Raw genomic sequence first — 19092 nt, 5'->3', positions numbered from 1 at the left:
GTCTCGCACATAAAATGCATAACATAACATAAGCACAACATAAGACCAATAGACCAATGAAAATATTATGTAAATCAATATGGCGATTTTATGCTGGATGCTCATTGGCCCATCGGTTGTGCTTGTGTTACGTTATGCATTTCATGTGCGAGGCCCTTAAGACCTATGGACCAATGGCCTAGTTTACACCGAGCACTTGATACGCGTACTAACTAGTAACTTTCTATTAAATTATCTTAATTTTGGCAATAAATTTAAAAAATAGTATATTAAGTTGGTACAATATGAATTGAGATACCGTTTGTTTTCTGTTCCTGAACTCTCTAAATAAGTGTACACTTAAAATGAAATAGATAGATGTTTCAAAGTTAGCGAAAGCAAGAAGGAACGTTCCAGTGCAGTCTAGTGCAGGAATAGAAAACAAGCCTATAATTAAATATATGTGTTATGTATACACGCATTGTCGACAGTAAGATAAATTAATAGAAAGTTACGAGTTAGTACGCGTATCAAGTGTTCGGTGTAAACTAGGCTTATATGTATCATGTATACACGCATCATCGAAGGTAAGATAATTTAATGGCCTAGTTTACATCGAGCACTTGATACGCGTACTAATTCGTAACTTTCTATTAATTTATTTTACTTTCGACAATGCATGTACACATAACACATATATTTAATTATCTCAATTCATATTGTACCAACTTAATATACTATTTTTTAAATTTATTGCCAAAATTAAGATAATTTAATAGAAAATTACTAGTTAGTACGCGTATCAAGTGCTCGGTGTAAACTAGGACATTGAAAATTGAAAATTGAAGATTAAAGATTGAGCTTTGGCCAATCAAAATAAAAGGAGTTAAAATTTCCTTGTTTTGATTGGTTAAATTTCAATCTTTAATCTTCAATCTCAATCTTCAATGCGTAGTCTGATACGGGCTTTACACACACCTTCTATAAAGGTTGGTTTATGCAGGTCGTAAAGGCTATAACACACACCTTTCATAACCGTAACCGTAAGACGTACCGTAAGAATTAGCCAATAACAGTCGAGAATTATGAAATAAGAATCTGAATTCTTGACTGTGATTGGCTAATTCTTACGGTACGTCTTATAGTTACGGTTATGGAAAGTGTGTGTTATAGCCTTAATAACCGCTAACTTATGCCGGAATATGTAAGAAATTGACCAATCATAATCGACTTATAGAAGAATACTCTACTATAATTGGTCAATTTCTTATAGATTCCGGCATAAGTTAACGGTTATGGTCTGCATAAACCAACCTTAACCATAACCATAAAATGTACCATAAGAATTAGCTAATCACAGTCGAGAATTCAGATTCTTATTTCTTAATTTTTTGCCAAACTTGTACAAATTGATTTGCTGCATTTATGCCATACCGATTACAAGTTCAGCATCTGAACGTGCATTCTCTTCTGCAGGTTTACTTATCAAAGCAAAACGTTCTGCGTTAAAACCAAACCTAAGATTTTATTAGATTTTGACCTGCGTCAAAATCTAATAAAATCTTATTTATCCATGATAATTTTAAATTAATAAAAGATATATATTTAAAGTCAATAAAATAGGTTACATAAATTTTATTATTTAATGCAAAAAGTCTTTCATATGTAAGAAGTCTGATGGTTAAAGCGAATATTTAATGGCTGTACACTCATGGAATTTGATTCTATCCATGGGAAAATTTTCTAAATTGAGAAGTCACCACTTTCTACACACTCACAGTTTATGATTAATGTAACGACTAGAGCTTAGAGTCCTATATAAAGAGAGAAGCGACATCGAATCCCCACCATAGGGTGCGTTCAGATTCCCCACCTGGGCACGTATTATGCATTTGTTTGGAATCAATTCCGATTGGAATTATTCCGTTTTCCCTAGAAAACACAATAGAAATTTAGTGAGAAACGGAATAATTCCGATCGGAATCAATTCCGAACAAATGCGTAATACGTGCCCTGGGTGCACCTAAATGTCATTTTATCTTTGTTGTTTACCGAATGTTAAACAAGGATAGAATGATGCTTGGGTGCACCCGGATAAGGAATCTGAACGCAGCCTAACCTTCAGTATCCAATTGAGTCCTCCACCGCCATTTTGGGACCACTCTAACGTCATCAAACACCAATAACACCAATCGTATCATTCTATAAACAGCTGTGGTCACAATATGGTTGCTCGCTTAGCCAATCAAGTATCAATCAGATTACCAATCAGAGCTTCGGACATCAATGTCGCTTCTCTCTTTATATAGGACTCTACTAGAGCTTATTGGTCGTTACGTTAATCATGAACTGTAAGTATGTAGAAAGATAGCGTTTTCTCAGTTTGGAAAATTTTCCCATGGACAGAATCAAAGTCGTTGGGTGTATATGTTTAAATGTGTGCTATCTTTGAACCAACATAGCGGCCTCCCTCGTCGCGAACGTGCCGCGCCCCTATAGGTTATGCACCGTCCCTCTATTCCTAAGTCCGTGCTTAGAACATATAGACATGGAAGCAGAATAGCAGACTAAAATGTGTCCGGAGGAAGTGAGAAAAAAAATTATAGGCTGGTATTCATAGTCGATTCTTATTTCAAGATCGTCTTAAGTAACGTCTTAAGATGCTAATACGGATCTCTGATTGGTTGATGGCACCTTAAGATGATACTTAAGATGATTTTAAATATAAAAATCGACTATGAATACCGGCCCAAGTGTTAGACAAAGATAAAATTGCTGGTATTTGTGTCTTGGGCCAGTATTCATAGTCGATTCTTATTTCAAGATCGTCTTAAGTAACGTCTTAAGATGCTAACACGGCTCTCTGATTGGTTGATGGCATCTTAGAATGATACTTGAGACAATCTTAAATATAAGAATCGACTATGAATACCGGCCGTGGAGTGGTTTTGATAGTTTTTGGTTAAAAGGTTAGAAATTAAAGTGTAAGTGGAAAATTTTTTAATGTAATGTAATAAATAAAAATAATGATATAAATGTTTTAAATGTAACAAGTAATGTGTCAATAGCTATGCTAAAGTAATATATAAGTGAAAATAAAATAAAAATAAATAAGAATTCTATAAACAATATATAATTGCATAGTGTAAAGCCTGCCGCAGACGATACGTTTTTTCTTACTGGTGTTACGTCCTGCGGAGTAACAATTCTTTTCTTTCGAAGTCGATGCAGCCAAGCAACCGAAAAATTGCGAAAAGATGGCCTATCTTAATCGCGCGGATACGCTAAAATTGTCCGGTCGAGTCAATACGGTTGGTCTACCCTTGACACGTGCCGATTTTGGGCGGAAGCAAGCGTTGAAACGCGGATGATTGACCTCACCGACTCGAAACACTTGTCGCGCAATTAATAGGTAGGGCGTGGGCAATAATAAGAGACGGTACACCTGCGGATTAAAATCCCATAGGAACCATAGGCAGAATCAGGTATAAAAGGAAGGAGCTTCGGAGCTCGCGAGCACATACTTACTTACTTTCTTACAATCATTTACAGTCACTTACGGGCACATACCGCACCTTTTTTCATTCTGATCAATCGCTCATTTTTCGCTTCGCGATTCACTCTAGTTCGATCCGGCGCACATTCCGTGACATTATATGTCCGAGTTTGTGACGTTCGGATTCGTATTCATCGTACTTAAATTCGACGCGGCATTGTGAGATCCGAACACTCTGAGTGCCAACCGTCGACCAACCGTCCGCCGTTGTAAGCTGAATCCGCTCTGCCAACCACTAAATCGTTCACACCTTCAAAACTTCACCCAACAGTAAGTCTCAGCCGTCCATTATTTTTATTTTTTATTTTTACTCTTCATAAGACTACCTTCTCTCTCTCATAAGATATTTGTTATATTTTTCAAAACACTCATATATTCAGTATTATCGCACTACCCTTCCTTTTCTCCCTCTATTACTCTCAGTCTCTTTATTTCCCGCAGGATACAGTCGAGCTCTTTCGATTGGGTCCGCGACTCTTTTATTTCCCGTAGGATACAATCGAGCTCTTTCGGTTGGGTCCACGACTCTCTTTACTTCCCGCAGGATACAGTCGAGCTCTTTCGATTGGGTCCGCGACTCTTTTATTTCCCGTAGGATACAATCGAGCTCTTTCGATTGGGTCCACGACTCTCTTTACTTCCCGCAGGATACAGTCGAGCTCTTTTGATTGGGTCCGCGACTCTTTTATTTCCCGTAAGATACAATCGAGCTCTTTCGATTGGGTCCACGACTCTCTTTACTTCCCGCAGGATACAGTCGAGCTCTTTCGATTGGGTCCGCGACTCTTTTATTTCCCGTAGGATACAATCGAGCTCTTTCGATTGGGTCCACGACTCTCTTTACTTCCCGCAGGATACAGTCGAGCTCTTTCGATTGGGTCCGCGACTCTTTTTATTTCCCGTAGGATACAATCGAGCTCTTTCGATTGGGTCCACGACTCTCTTTATTTCCCGCAGGATACAGTCGAGCTCTTTCGATTGGGTCCGCGACTCTTTTATTTCTCGTAGGATACAATCGAGCTCTTTCGGTTGGGTCCACGACTCTCTTTACTTCCCGCAGGATACAGTCGAGCTCTTTCGATTGGGTCCGCGACTCTTTTATTTCCCGTAGGATACAATCGAGCTCTTTCGATTGGGTCCACGACTCTCTTTACTTCCCGCAGGATACAGTCGAGCTCTTTCGATTGGGTCCGCGACTCTTTTATTTCCCGTAGGATACAATCGAGCTCTTTCGATTGGGTCCACGACTCTCTTTATTTCCCGCAGGATACAGTCGAGCTCTTTCGATTGGGTCCGCGACTCTTTTTATTTCCCATAGGATACAATCGAGCTCTTTCGATTGGGTCCACGACTCTCTTTATTTCCCGCAGGATACAGTCGAGCTCTTTCGATTGGGTCCGCGACTCTTTTATTTCTCGTAGGATACAATCGAGCTCTTTCGATTGGGTCCACGACTCTCTTTATTTCCCGCAGGATACAATCGAGCTCTCGCGATTGGGTCCGCGACTCTCCTTATTCCCTGCTGGATACAATCGAACTCTCGTTCGATTGAATTCGCAGTTTTCTTTGCTTCCAGCGGAAACGAAGAATTCCGTTCCTCTTATTAATTCAAACTTTTTCCTTTTGCTTTTCTTTTTTTCTTCTTTCAAGAAGTTATAATATAAATTTTATTTCCCTTTATAAGAAAGAGAGAACGTAGCCTCAATTCTCAAATTCATTTTAGTGCGTAAGCGAGTCCCTGACCATAAAACTCGAAGAGCCATTAAGAACTGTCGGAATCGCCGAAATAAGAAGCTCCGGAGGCTTGGCGCATCGTTATCGCTCTGCGGTAAATTACGCAAACAGCGAGCAAAAATTTCTGTTTTGCCTAACGCTCTAATTAATTTGAGTACTTCCGACGAACCGACCGACTCATCTCCGCCAGTCTCAAATCCGTCCCCCGAATCACACTCTTTTTCCCCCTGTCGTTATCCTTCCCCCTCTTACTCTCCTGGATCTCATGTAGAACCAGATTTTAAACAACCACCAGGGTCACCGTCTTCTACCTTCGATCCTTTTGCAGAACCCTTAGCCTCTCCTCGGGATTCAACCTTTTCTCCTACAGATTTTCCTCCTACACCTTCCCCCGATTTTTTTTATCGTAATTCCGATTCACCTGTTCGAAGACCTCCGGAAGATCCATATTCCCCGCGCTAGAGTTTCCCCAAGAAAACCCGCATTCCGATTCATTATTTACTCCCGAACAGGTAGAGAATATAGTAAATGAAAATATCGAAGCGAATCGAAGAGTACTCAATGAATTCGAAGAAATCTTCGACTCGCTCCAAAGCCTACCTGGATAATTAAAAATTCCTTGATCATAAAATACACCTACACATGCACACTTATAACCAACTAGAATTTAAGTTATAATTACAATTTTTTTTGTTATTAAGAACATAAGATTTTTCTTCTTTTTATTATACATGTTTTCTACTAACAAAAATATTATTTGTACATTAATAATTATTAATTTAGTCATCACCTATCATTGTAATTGGTTATTTCTTTTATTATGTTAAAATAAAATTGTAATTCTTAATTTCAATCATTTTCTTTACTTCAACCACCTCTAATTCCCGCTCCGATAAAATTGCACTTAGTCCGATCCCGCGTAAAAGCGATTCGATTCGTTCACGCAAAATAAGGACTACACGAATGCAAGAGTCTGAATGAGAGTCATAGGTCGTCATTCTCGACACCTGACCTACATTCTGACTCACCTGACGCATTCGACTCGTCGCACTCGCCCGGAGACATGTGTGCGAGAGATTAGGCCTGTTCCGTCCTTCCTACCTCGCTCGAATTATTTCTCTAAGTCTCTACCTGCCAACCGACCCGAGAGACTTATTTCGAGAATTCTGGACGTAACACTGGATTTCTAACTGGATTTTCTTACTTGCTACCGTACGGGCAATGGTACTGGCAGTGCTACTGGCCGTGGCTTCACACAGTGTGAGTTTTCGTACATACGGGCTGAGCAACTGAAATTTGTTTCATAGAAGCGGCACGCTTAAATATGGATGAGATAGATGAGATGGATGAAATTATTGCAACAGTTGTACATTGTCGTAAAATTGCTATTGCATTATTTTTAATTATTGAAAAATTGCGACAACAAAATAAATATCGCCGACGTTTATGGAGTCGACAGTCAATACATTCTTTAATGCCTTACTTTTACTGTGCTTATTATGGTAATTTGGTGTGTTTATCGCATATAAACATGATTCCTATTAGTAGGCCTCTATTAAACATAAAATACTTTTTTTGGACTATTTTGAAGTCTTTTCATTTTTGCACGACGTCATGTTTGCGAAGTGAATTCACGTTTGAACTTTGACAACACTTCGACAGTATAACCTGGTATAACCCAGTATAACCTATACAGACTGCGTTCTGATTGGCTTTCACAATAAACCGGTACAGAATCACGTAAGAAAAATAGGACATGATCTATTACGAAAATCCAGTACGGGAGCCAGTAGCGTAGCCCGTAAGCTACCAATTTCCAGTACGGGAGCACGTAAGACTGCCAGTATAGGAGCACGTAAGCAATCCCGTAAGAAAAAACGTATCGTCTGCGGGCTTTAACAGATTCAATGGAATATTTGGTCTGATCCGTTTAGCTCAATGTATGCAATGTTCTTATTGGAGAATTCATAGGAAATATCACGGAAACAGCCGATTCATAAATAAGCGTTAGCTTGAGCATTGCTTCGCGAAGACGATCTTATATCAAATAAGCACAACTTGAGCAAGAACTTCTTCGCCATGGGAAAAACAGCTACTGCTTTTCCTTCCTCACCGCACAGCGCCGCGCTTACAGCCGCGGCTGCCTACGTCTCGGCGACCGGCGGGCGGTCCTTGCGCGCGGTGATACGCGCTTATTCGCAGATTTTATTAATTTTTATTTCGTTAACTATGGCAAATATTAAAAAGTGGTAAAGGACTTTTCTACTCAGTTTTACTTGATTTATCAATCCACGAAACCACGGGCGATCGTTACCTGACACCCTGTATAATATACAGGGTGTCCCAAAATTCGCGCAATCGGAGTACAAGACGTGATACTTTACGATAAAAGAAACAACTTTTTCCTTTAGCAAAATTGCGTGCGACAAGTAGTTTTTGCAGGAGAGCACGTTAAAGTTAACGAATAAGCGTTCTTGGCTCTGCGGCGCTCAGGACCGGCGCGCGCGCTCCTCACTCATTTGTACCTAGTCGTTGGCTAGTGGTTGTAAGTAATGTCTTAAGATGCTGATACAATTCTGTTATAATTAATTATGACATTTTAAGACTGTAGAATCAATGAATATCGGTCGTTAACCTCTTCCGTATTGCTTAAAATATGAAAAGTTAATAAATTAAATATTGATTTCATTCCTTACGTAAGAAATGAATAAAAAGTTATCTAATTCCGTAGGTTTATCTGAAAATAAAGTTAAAAAAAAAACAAAAACTTTGTTCAAAATTATTAATTTTTTCAATGTTATAATTATTACATAATTACATTACAAACAAAATTAGTAATAATTGTTCCGGTATTTTAAATTTACATATTTTTATTTACACATTTTTATAATACACATTTTTATTTACAAAATCAGGAGAATTAAACGAAATGGTAAAAAGGTAAAAATTGTTTTGGTAAAAAAATAAGAAGATTTACATTTTTTAAAAATAAATAAAAAGGTTAAGTGCAAAATTACATCAAAAGAGTAATGTGAAACTTTGAACGTATTTTCTTCAAAACATTATTTTTCAAAGCGGTAGTCATAATAATTCAAACATAATTTATTTGATCAATTAAAAATTTTAAAATAATATTTTTAATAACATTCTGCATCGAATTACAGAAACTATTTCCGACTTTTAATTTTTAATGTGTAAATAAAAATATATAAATTTTAAAATACCGGAACAATTATTACTAATTTTATGTAATTATGTAATAATTATAACATTAAAAAATTAATAATTTTGAACAAATTCTTTGTTTTTTTTAACTTTATTTTCAGATAAATCTACGGAATTAGATAACTTTTTATTCATTTCTTACGTAAGGAATGAAATCAATATTTAATTTATTAACTTTTCATATTTTAAGCAATACGGAAGAGATTAACGACCGATATTCATTGATTCTACAGTCTTAAAATGTCATAACTAATTATAACCGAATCGTATCAGCATCTTAAGACATTACTTACAACCACTAGCCAACGACTAGGTACAAGTGAATGAGGAGCGCGCGCGCCGGTCCTGAGCGCCGCAGAGCCAAGAACGCTTATTCGTTAACTTTAACGTGCTCTCCTGCAAAAACTACTTGTCGCACGCAATTTTGCTAAAGGAAAAAGTTGTTTTTTTTATCGTAAAGTATCACGTCTTGTACTCCGATTGCGCGAATTTTGGGACACCCTGTATATTAACTTCGTTTGTATTTTCAGATGATGTCGATTGATTTAACCTTTCAGTCATAATTTTTTTCTTATATATTCACTTTTGGAAGGTAATTATTTGGAATGTAATATTTAAATTTCAGCGTCGTTTTGCTAAAAGTTGGACTGTGTCGAACTTTGAGCGTTTATCCTCTGAATTTGCCAAATTGATGAAAATTGGTGGAGAAGGGGTAAACGCCAGCGTTTAGTCGCTACAAGTTGAACTGTGTCGAACTTTGAGCGTTTATTCGCTGGATTCGCCAAATTGATGGAGAGGGGGTAAAACGCCAGCTTTTATTCGCTGCGTGAACTTGCGCCTTAAAGCTGCGAATTCATGCAGCGATAAATCGCTGGCGACTTGGAAGAAGTGGGGGAAAAGTAATGCCAGTGTCAAGTATCTGTCGCTTTTCTCCTAGTACAATCGTGAGCTAAAAGGTTGCAACACATTTTCTTCGATAGTTTTTGAAATGTAGACTTGCTCATTGATTGGCGAACGTAATTGGTTGGATCCACAGGTAAGAACCAATTATGTTCGCCGTTTGATGAGCAAGTCTACATTTTAAAAACAATCGAAGAAAATGTGTTGCAACCTTTTAGCTCACGACTATATGTACACCCAAGGACTTTGATTCTGTCCATGGGGAAATTTTCCAAACTGAGAAGTCACCACTTTCTACATACTCGCATTTCATGATTAATGAAACAACTAGAGCTTATTGGTTGTTACATTAATCATGAACTGTAAGTATGTAGAAAGATAGCGACTTTTCAGTTTGAAAAATTTCCCCATGGACAGAATCAAAGTCCTTGGGTGTACATATTCATGTGGCGACAAATCGCTAGCGACTAAAAATACAATAAGTATAAAAAAAAGTATTAAAAAGTATAAAATAAAATAAGTATTATTTTTATTAAAAATAATACTTATTAATCTGTAATTATTAACTAATAATTTACTGAGTTGATTGCAAAAGGCGCAATAGGCGTTTAGTGTCAATAGGCGCAATCAACTCAGTAAATTATTAGTTAATAATTACAGAGTAATAAGTATTATTTTTAATAGAAATTGAAAAGTGAAGAAAAATGAAAGTGACAATACATTCAAATAAGGTGTATTCTGCTGAATGCGCAAATATTTTGGGAACAGCAGTAGCAAGAGCAATTAAAAAGCGACGAATAGTGATTACAACTGCTATAATGTTGGAATTGCAAGAAAACACAAGAGAAACGGCATTACAAAAAGAAGCAGTATTGGGTAGCTCCATACTTAAAAGACCGTTAGGATCATAGCTTTTTTCACGTATCCGTTCCTAAACTACGATTTGAAGATTCCATACTGCTCACGATTGTGTCGACTTGTCGCTGAAGTTCAACCAAGTTGAACTTCTGACGATTTGTCGACGATTCGGCACAAGTATGTGTAGAAGGGGAAAATCGAGGTAGAAGAGGAAAGTCGCCAGTAGGGTTCTATATAAAGAGAGAAGCGACATTGATGTCCGAAGCTCTGATTGGTAATCTGATTGATACTTGATTGGCTAAGCGAGTAGCCATATTGTGACCACAGCTGTTTGTAGAATGATACGAATGGTGTTTGATGACGTTAGAGCGGTCCCAAAATGGCGGTGGAGGACTCAATTGGATACTGAAGGTTGTGGTGGGGGTTCGATATCGCTTCTCTCTTTATATAGGACTCTAGTCGCCAGCGATTTATCGCTGTATGAATTCGCACCTTTAATTTTAGCAGTGTCACCTCCGTGGCATAAACCAACCTTTATAAACCAACCTTAAGTCTGTTCTTATTTTGAATAAGATCTGTTACCACATGAGAACAATTCAGTATGTAGTACACGTGCCACCCCACTAGGATCGTGGCAGTCACCTGTTTTCCTTTCTTTCAAGACGGAATTGACATTTCTCTTCATATATTGTCATATATGTTCTGTGAGTAAACGTGTGAACTTATATTTTATTTAGCGAAATATTGGTACTGAAAGTACTCCTATGAAGTCTGATACCCAGGACTTGTGAAAAGAAGAAGAAACGTGTGAACGTAGTGAAGGAGAAATCACAAAATTTTTGCTGATAGGTTTATCGAATTCAATAATATGCAGGCAAGTAATTATATTGTTCATATATGTAATTATTTTCACGTCAACATTAATTTTGACCATACATGTGTATATATGTATGTACAATTTTGGCACACAATATGGGCCTAGTTCATACCGGTCGTTTGATACGTATCAAAGTACCAAGTACGGTGATAAATTAACTCAGTTCGGTGGTGTAAACAATGCTGTTTTAGTATGATATAATATGTATCAAATAGGTGTATTGAATTAAAATAGTACATATCTTCACATATGTAACACTGTAAATATTTGCTACACTTACTAAAGTGCTTGATGTAAATTAGGATATGGAGTGAACATCTTGGAAGGATATAGACATGTTTTTAATATTATATTCTTTTTTTTTATTGTTGTGTTTTATTAAATGGAATCTTTACATTTAAGTAATCATTTAGGAGCACGATATCCCGATTGACATTAATACTGGAAAGCTCTTGGATTGGCTGATTAATCGAAGACATTGCAAGAAGGATTGGCACACAAATATTTTGATTATAAGGCAGAAAATTAATAATGCAATACAGAATATGCCTGCTCATGATGGCATTGCCTCACTGTTGTCTGGCGCCTGTAAGTAATATTAATTGTTACATTTAGAAAAAAATAACCTTATTTTAAACATTTTTATTTTTGAAATGCTAAGGTTGTGTTTGGAAACTCAAGTTTACACACACACACACACACACACACACACACACACACACACACACACACACACACACACACACACACACACACACTCTCTCTCTCTCTCTCCCATACACACTTGAGTTCCTCCATTATTCATTAACACTTACTAGCTATCATAATTTTTTGTTCCTTAATAGTCATCATGGCATTACTCGTGTTTTAGACTTTTATTAAAGGATACACCATAATGTAATGGATTTTAACTGTAATTTTACTTAGTTCTAGTATATGACTAAATTTACTTTATTCTAGTATATGACTAAAAAGTAAAATAGTAATAACAATTGGTGAAATTATGTAATTTTGGCAAATATGTGACCAAAATATTACAGTAAATGCAGAGTAATAATTGAAAAATATCATAACTTTTTTAAAAATTCTTGTACTCAAAGAAAATTAAACTTTTTTGTAGTGTTTTGTAAAGCTCTTGTCATCAGCTATTACATTCTGGAATCAAAAATAGGGTGTTTTATTTACAAAAGTTCATGTGACCTTGGTGATATCATTAAGGTCAAACTGAAAAAATCAATCAATACATTTTTTTTGACATTTTTTAAAACCCTATAACTTTTGTTTGAACATATTTTTGATTGGACCTAATCATGCGAAGATAAAAGGCGTGTATGAGTGGTTTGAAACACTCTGTATAAATACAAAGATGTAATTTTTGCTTTTTAACACTAAATTTGTTTTAAAATTCATTAAACTCATAGAACTAAAGCTATATTTTTTTTATTGAAAATCCCATTTTATCTGCTAATTTTATATTATAAAAATAAGCATTATTTATGTTACAAAATAAACATGAAATTATGAATCTAATCAATGGAACATTTTTTTATAAAAATATAATTTTTTAACTTTAATTTATTTTTTAATCAATTCTTTTTTTTCGAGTTGCAAGGTTTTAAAGCTACAGTGTACTGTAGCTTTCAAACGTCATACCTCGGAAAGTATTTAATAAAAATAAATTTATTTATAGTGTTTTGGAAAGCTCTCAAAATCGACTACAAAAAAATGCAATAAAAGATGTAATGTTAGAGTATTGGTAATTCTCTAATTAAAGGGTATCGATGCTTTTCTAACATTCTATATTTTTTACATATCGACAATATACATACCAAAATCATATTGTATTTTTTACATACCTACAACTTTTGTCTGAAACGTCTTGTAAAATGCAAGGGAACGGAAATATTTAGAGGTTTTACCACTTTTTTGGTAGACCCTGTATATACATACGTATAATGCAACATTTCTGTAATAACATAAGAATCAAATACTTTTATTAATAAAAAGTTAAAAACTACAAATATCATGCAAATATATTAATAAAATAAAATATTATAAAAAATATAAGAATTACTGACTTCCAATTTTAGCACCTTGATTCCACCAAGTTGGGATCAGTCGTGCACTGTGAATTTTTCATCGACTTAATTATTGAAATAACAGTGGTTAAAAAGTGCCACTGCTGCGTCAGTTCCCCCATCAACAAAGTGTTTTTAGATGGTGTATGGGTTCGTATAGCATATATTATACCAGTGTATGCAACGCGGGAAATTTTGTCTGGACGCTAGTGACTCCACAATGGCTAGTAAGGATTAATCATTCTTGTTTAACACAGCAAACAAGAAAGATGATACATGGAGGTACTCGGGTAATGTTTCCAAACACAGTCTGAATATAAAAATCATATCAGCATTAAATAGACATAATTTGTTTATGAGAAAAATTTTGTATAATTTTATCTAGAAAAATATATTCTCATTATTTATTAATAAATTTTACAAGGAAATAAACAGAAAATGCGTTTAAATTCAGAATTAGAATTTTTTGATACTATCATGAAAACTTATTAAACACTTAAGACTGTTATTAAATAATTATATTATTTTTCTTATATGATTATAATATTGAAATTATTATTATAATATTGAAATACAGATACAATATTTTTTTGAAAGGTAAAATTTGAATTCTTTAAAGATTATGTATGTATAAGCAATAATTATATACATAAAATTAATATTTTTATTGTTTCACACATACATATAATTAAAAATAATTTTGTTTATATATGAAGTAGTTTTTGTTAAATTAGATTAGTTTTAATTTAATTCAATATGTACAGGCTCACAAAATTGACAATAAAGGTGAAAAAAAAGGTGGCTAATACGAGTCAAGCGCAGTAATTGGTACATGGAAATAAATCAAAGTTCTTCGAATTTTTTTATAAAAAATTATGTGTAATGATTTTTGACTCATTTTTTAGTCAAAGCATCTTCAGCATATACACATGACTGCCACAAATCAGTTTGCTGCAGATCGAAGTGGCAGGCTCTCTTTGTGAGGAAATGTAAAAAATATGAGACTTATAGGTACAAATTGGATATGGTTTTAATATAAAGAAAAATAAATGGCTTGTAACAGCAAAAAATTAAACTATTGTGATGTTAATGCCAACATAAGCCAACCACAAGATCTTTATGTGTACAACAAAAATATTTTGATGTATTATAAAGAATACATATTTTGGTGCAAAGTTGCGACCATCTTCAGTACAAAAATTGATGTGCGAATTACATGCTGTTTAATAGTTTAGGTTGATTAAAATGTTGCAAATGCGCATTGATGGCTGTAAATTAAATTATCCGTACATATATTAAAGTTCATAAGTTAATTTAGTCAATCGTTAATACTTAAGTTGTAAATTATGAAATAGGAAATTCAAAAAAGATTTTAAGGAATCAAATATTTTACAAATTAAAACAAATTTACGGAGTTACAAATGTTTTGCCATTCAAATTAACATGAAGTTGAAAATTAAAGAAACCGTTTAAAATGATTTCTTAAGTAAAAAATTATCTACGATATTTTTAATGTTTCATTGCTTTGTGAAAAATTTTTCATAAAAATATCGAATATGCTGCCGGCAGTGTTGTGTAACAGTGGCAATGCACACAACTTTTCGATGTACATGCCAGCAAGTGGGACGCCATATTGCTATTTTGCAACTGGCTTACGGACACAATTCATTAACATAAAATCTTGTTAAAATTGTTTGGTCAGTTTTATTGTCGAGCAGATACGTGTAGTGAAAAAATTTTCCAATGCCTCGAAGACCGATTAGAGAAATACAAGCCGCGCAAATTGTTATTCTTCTTCAGGAAGGTAACAGTCTGAATGTGTCAGCGGTATGTGGCAAGATTCCTGGGTATAACCCAATCTAGCGTAAGTCGCACATGGACTCGGACCAGGAAACACAAAATTTTCGTAAACGACAAGGAAAAGGCGCGTAGGCGAGTAACATTGAGAGCAGAAGATAGGATGATTGTGTAGTTTACATTGCATAATCCGAGAGTAATTGCTCGAAAAGTACGCGATGATATGCGTGATATTCTCGAGAGTGATGTGAGTATCGACACAATCCACCGAAGAATTCACGAATCCGGTCTCCAGTCAAGAAGTCGTGCAAGAGTTCCAGCGTTAACATTGAACTATCGCGTTTAATTTATGCATAGACGCTCGTAAACTGAACCGAAAGACAATGGAGTTGCGAGTTATTTACAGACGAACCACGATTTTACTTCTACGGAAATGATCGTTGTCATCGAATTTGGCGTTGTCGCAATACTTGATACCATCAATAAAATGTAGCTCGAGTAAGAGCTTTCCATGGTGGCTCAGTAATGGTATAGGCAGGAATATCATTTTTCCATCATACTGAATTAGCAGTAATACCGCCGCCAGGATTAAATTCCAGACGATACATTGTAGAAGTCTTACGTCCGCATGTGTTCCCAATAAGTGATAGAATTGGAAAAAGATTTTTGTTGATGTAGGACAATGCTCGTCCTCACACGCTATTTCCTCAGGTCAAATAACATCTCGACTCATGATCATCCACTAATGAGTCCAGATTTTAATCGAATATCTGTGGGATATTTTTGGACGAAAACTGCAAAATTTGGAAAGATCACCTGTAACATTAGCAACATTGGCACATGAACTTCGATAATTATGGAACAATATCCTCCAAGAATTGATGCGTCGATATATGTAAGATTGACGCGAAGAAGTTATAAAGTAACAATACACGCTTTTAAACACATACAAATACACGTACACACGCACGCACGCATACACACACGGGCGCGTGCGCGGGCGCGCGAGGTACAAGTCCGACCGTGCAACCTCTTCGTGATGTACCTTGGCTTACGCTAATCCCGGCGGCATATTCGATTTTAGGAAAAATTTTTCACAATACAATGAAACATTAAAAATATCATAGATAATTTTATACTTAATAAATTATTTTAAACGGTTTCTTTAATTTTTAACTTCGTGTTAATTTGAATGGTAAAAAATTTGTACCTTCATAAATTTGTTTTAATTTATAAAATTTTTGATTCCTTAAAATCTTTTTTGAATTTCCTACTTAGTTCCTAATGTAAAAAATTTTTTGAAAAAAATTAACTCGGATAATCGAAAGGTTTCATCCTTTGAAATGAGTCCAGAAAGATCGTTTCACTATTTTACGAAGTTTATTTGAACTTCAGTAAAAATTGAGTGAGCGTGGAACAACAAAATTAAAGGATCACCTACAGTTACTCTCCAAAAAGAGAGTAACATGATAAATCAACAGAAATGATAAATTAAATGTTTCAAAACTCATTTTATACTTTAATGTTTTTACATACAATTTTATTATCGACTTTGAAAACATACTGATTTTTTACGGAGCTATACGGATAAAAATAAAGATGTAAGAAAATTTACTACGAATTTTGCAAGTTTATTTAACGTGAATTGAAAATCACATACAAATGCAGTTTACAATATTTGAAAGCGTGAATCTTTATCTTTAATTTACGTACTTGTTGATCGTTGTACGATTTTTATTCACCGATTTATTCAACATTGAGGAAAGGAATCATTTTTACTTCAGTGCTGAATAACTTAGTGAAAAAAAATCGTGCAAAGCTTAACAAAAACATAAATTAAAGGTAAAGATTCACGCTTTCAAACATTGTACGTATGAAATAAGTACAGGGATGAGAATGAGTTTCTTTTTTTTTTTACTTTTTGTTTCTTTTTTTGTAAGTGGTTACTTTAAATCTCTTTTTCTTAAATTTGATCACTTTTTTCTCTTTTTTTTTACTATTTATAACCTGAAATCTCGATAATATTAGGTATAGTAAAAAGAAATTCATTATGGAAATCGTCGAGTTCGACCGTCATGTAAGCATTGGATTTGTTTGATTGCCCAGGAGCTATACATTGCACAAAGAACCGTTTGGAACCACTTAAGTAAGGCTGGATACAAGAAGATCTATGGGTGCCACACGAGTTAACGCAAAAAAATCTCATGGACCGAATTTCCATCTGCGAATCGCTGCTGAATCGCAACAAAATTGACTTATTTCTGAAGAGGATGGTTACTGGTGATGAAAAGTGGGTCACTTACGACAACATTGTAAGCGAAAACGGTCATGGTCGAATCGCGGTGAGCCGGCGCAAACAGTGGCCAAGTCAGGATTGACATTCCGGAAGGTTTGGCTGTGTATTTGGTGAGATTGGCAGGGAATCGTCTACTATGAGCTGCTTTCCTACGGCCAAACTCTTAATTTGGACCTGTACTGTCAACAATTGGACTGTCTGAAGGAAGCAATCGCCCAGAAGCGGCTAGCTTTAGCCAATAGGAGAGGAATTGTGTTCCATTCAACGTCAGGCTACATACATTGATAGTGACTCGCCAGAAGCTCTGAGAGTTTGGTTGGGAGGTTCTTATGCATCTACCTTATAGTCTGGATCTGGCACTAAGAGATTGCCACCTGTTCCTGTCTATGGCGAATGATTTTGCCGGTGAAAAATTTGCCTCAAGAGAAGTTTGTGAAAATTGATTGTCCGAGTTTTTTTGCCAATAAGGACGAGGGTTTCTATTGGGTGTACAACTTAATTCGGTCCGTTTTTTTTTGTTTGAAAAATGCATTTATTTGAACGATAAAATAAATTAATACTTTAATCAAAGTATTGTTCATCGCTAGCCACTACTTTTTTCCATTTTTCTGGTAATTTATGGATTTTGTCGCGGAAGAAGCGTTCATCTTTTAAAGCCAAGAATGTATCGAGCCAATGTTTGATACTCTGTTCTGAAGTGAAGCGTATTCTGGTCAAAGCGTTTTGCATCGATCGAAACAAATGGTAGTCGGAAGGGGCAAGGTCTGGGCTATAATGCGGGTGAGCCAAAACTTCTTATCCGTTAATTCCAAATAGTTTTTAATTGTAACAGCAACATGAGGCCAAGTATTGTCATGGTGAAAGATTATGGACTCGTGTCTAGTTGGATACACTGGACATTTTTCGGCTATAGCTCGTTTTAAACGGATCAATTGTTGCCTGTAGAAATCTCCCGTGATGGTTTGACTAGGTTTTAGCAGCTCATAGTGGATCACACCCTTCTGATCCCACCAAATACAGAGCATTACTTTGGCGACATGGATATACGGTTTTGTCATATGTTCCCGGTTGATCGGGCTTTACATACGATTTTTTGCGTTTTGAGTTGTCGTAGTGAATCCATTTTTCCGTCCCCGGTAATGATTCTATACAGAAAAGACTTTTTTGTACCGTTCAAGCAACATTTCGGACATGCAAAATTGTCGTCCGATATCTCTCGGTTTCAATTTGTATGGAACTCAATTTCCTTCCTTTTGGATGTATCCCGCGGCTTTGAGTCGTTTTGAAACAGCTTGTTGAGTAATTTCCAATGTTTTTGCGAGCTTTTTTTGCGTTTAACACGAATCTTAATGGAGTCATGTTTCTAATTCTTTATCTTTAAACTTTTTTGGTTGACCCGAACGCTTTTTGTCTTCAACACTAAAATCATCACTTTTAAATCGTCGAAACTATTTTCTGCAAAATTTATCCAATGGTACAGATTCACCATATACTTCCACAAGCATTCGATGCGCTTCAGCTGCACTTTTCTTCCAATTGAAACAGAAAATTAAAACTTTCCACAAATGGTGCTTATTGGGAACGAAACTCGACATTTTCAACGCAGTAAAAATTAAACTTGTTGTGTAAAACTTAAAGGTTTGTAAACAATATTTGGTTGACAGATGTTGACACTTTACGATACAGCAAAAATCAGCTGTCATCGTCAACCATTTATAGCACTTACAGTCATCTTTTGAAAACGGACCGAACTAAGTTGTACCCCCAATATGAGAGAGGCATAATGAAATTA

General features: G+C 35.4%; 1 protein-coding gene across 2 annotated transcripts in view; it reads left to right on the top strand.

The window, feature by feature from the left end:
* Positions 1-10923: 10923 nt before the first annotated feature.
* LOC105200982 (CDK5RAP3-like protein) overlaps positions 10924-19092 on the top strand; it is a 35626-nt gene continuing 27457 nt past the window's right edge. Inside the window, exons 1-2 of one of the 2 annotated variants that reach the window (XM_026140422.2) lie at positions 10924-11126; positions 11543-11717. In XM_026140422.2, coding sequence (XP_025996207.1) covers positions 11121-11126; positions 11543-11717 — 181 coding nt within the window. In that variant the 5' untranslated portion in view covers positions 10924-11120. Of the gene's footprint in view, positions 11127-11542; positions 11718-19092 lie in introns of those variants that run through there. The other variant, XM_026140424.2, reaches the window with a different exon arrangement.

Source organism: Solenopsis invicta, chromosome 3, assembly GCF_016802725.1.
Source record: "Solenopsis invicta isolate M01_SB chromosome 3, UNIL_Sinv_3.0, whole genome shotgun sequence".
In the NCBI taxonomy this organism is placed as follows: Eukaryota; Metazoa; Arthropoda; class Insecta; order Hymenoptera; family Formicidae; genus Solenopsis; species Solenopsis invicta.
This window is presented reverse-complemented; position numbering and strand designations above follow the sequence as displayed.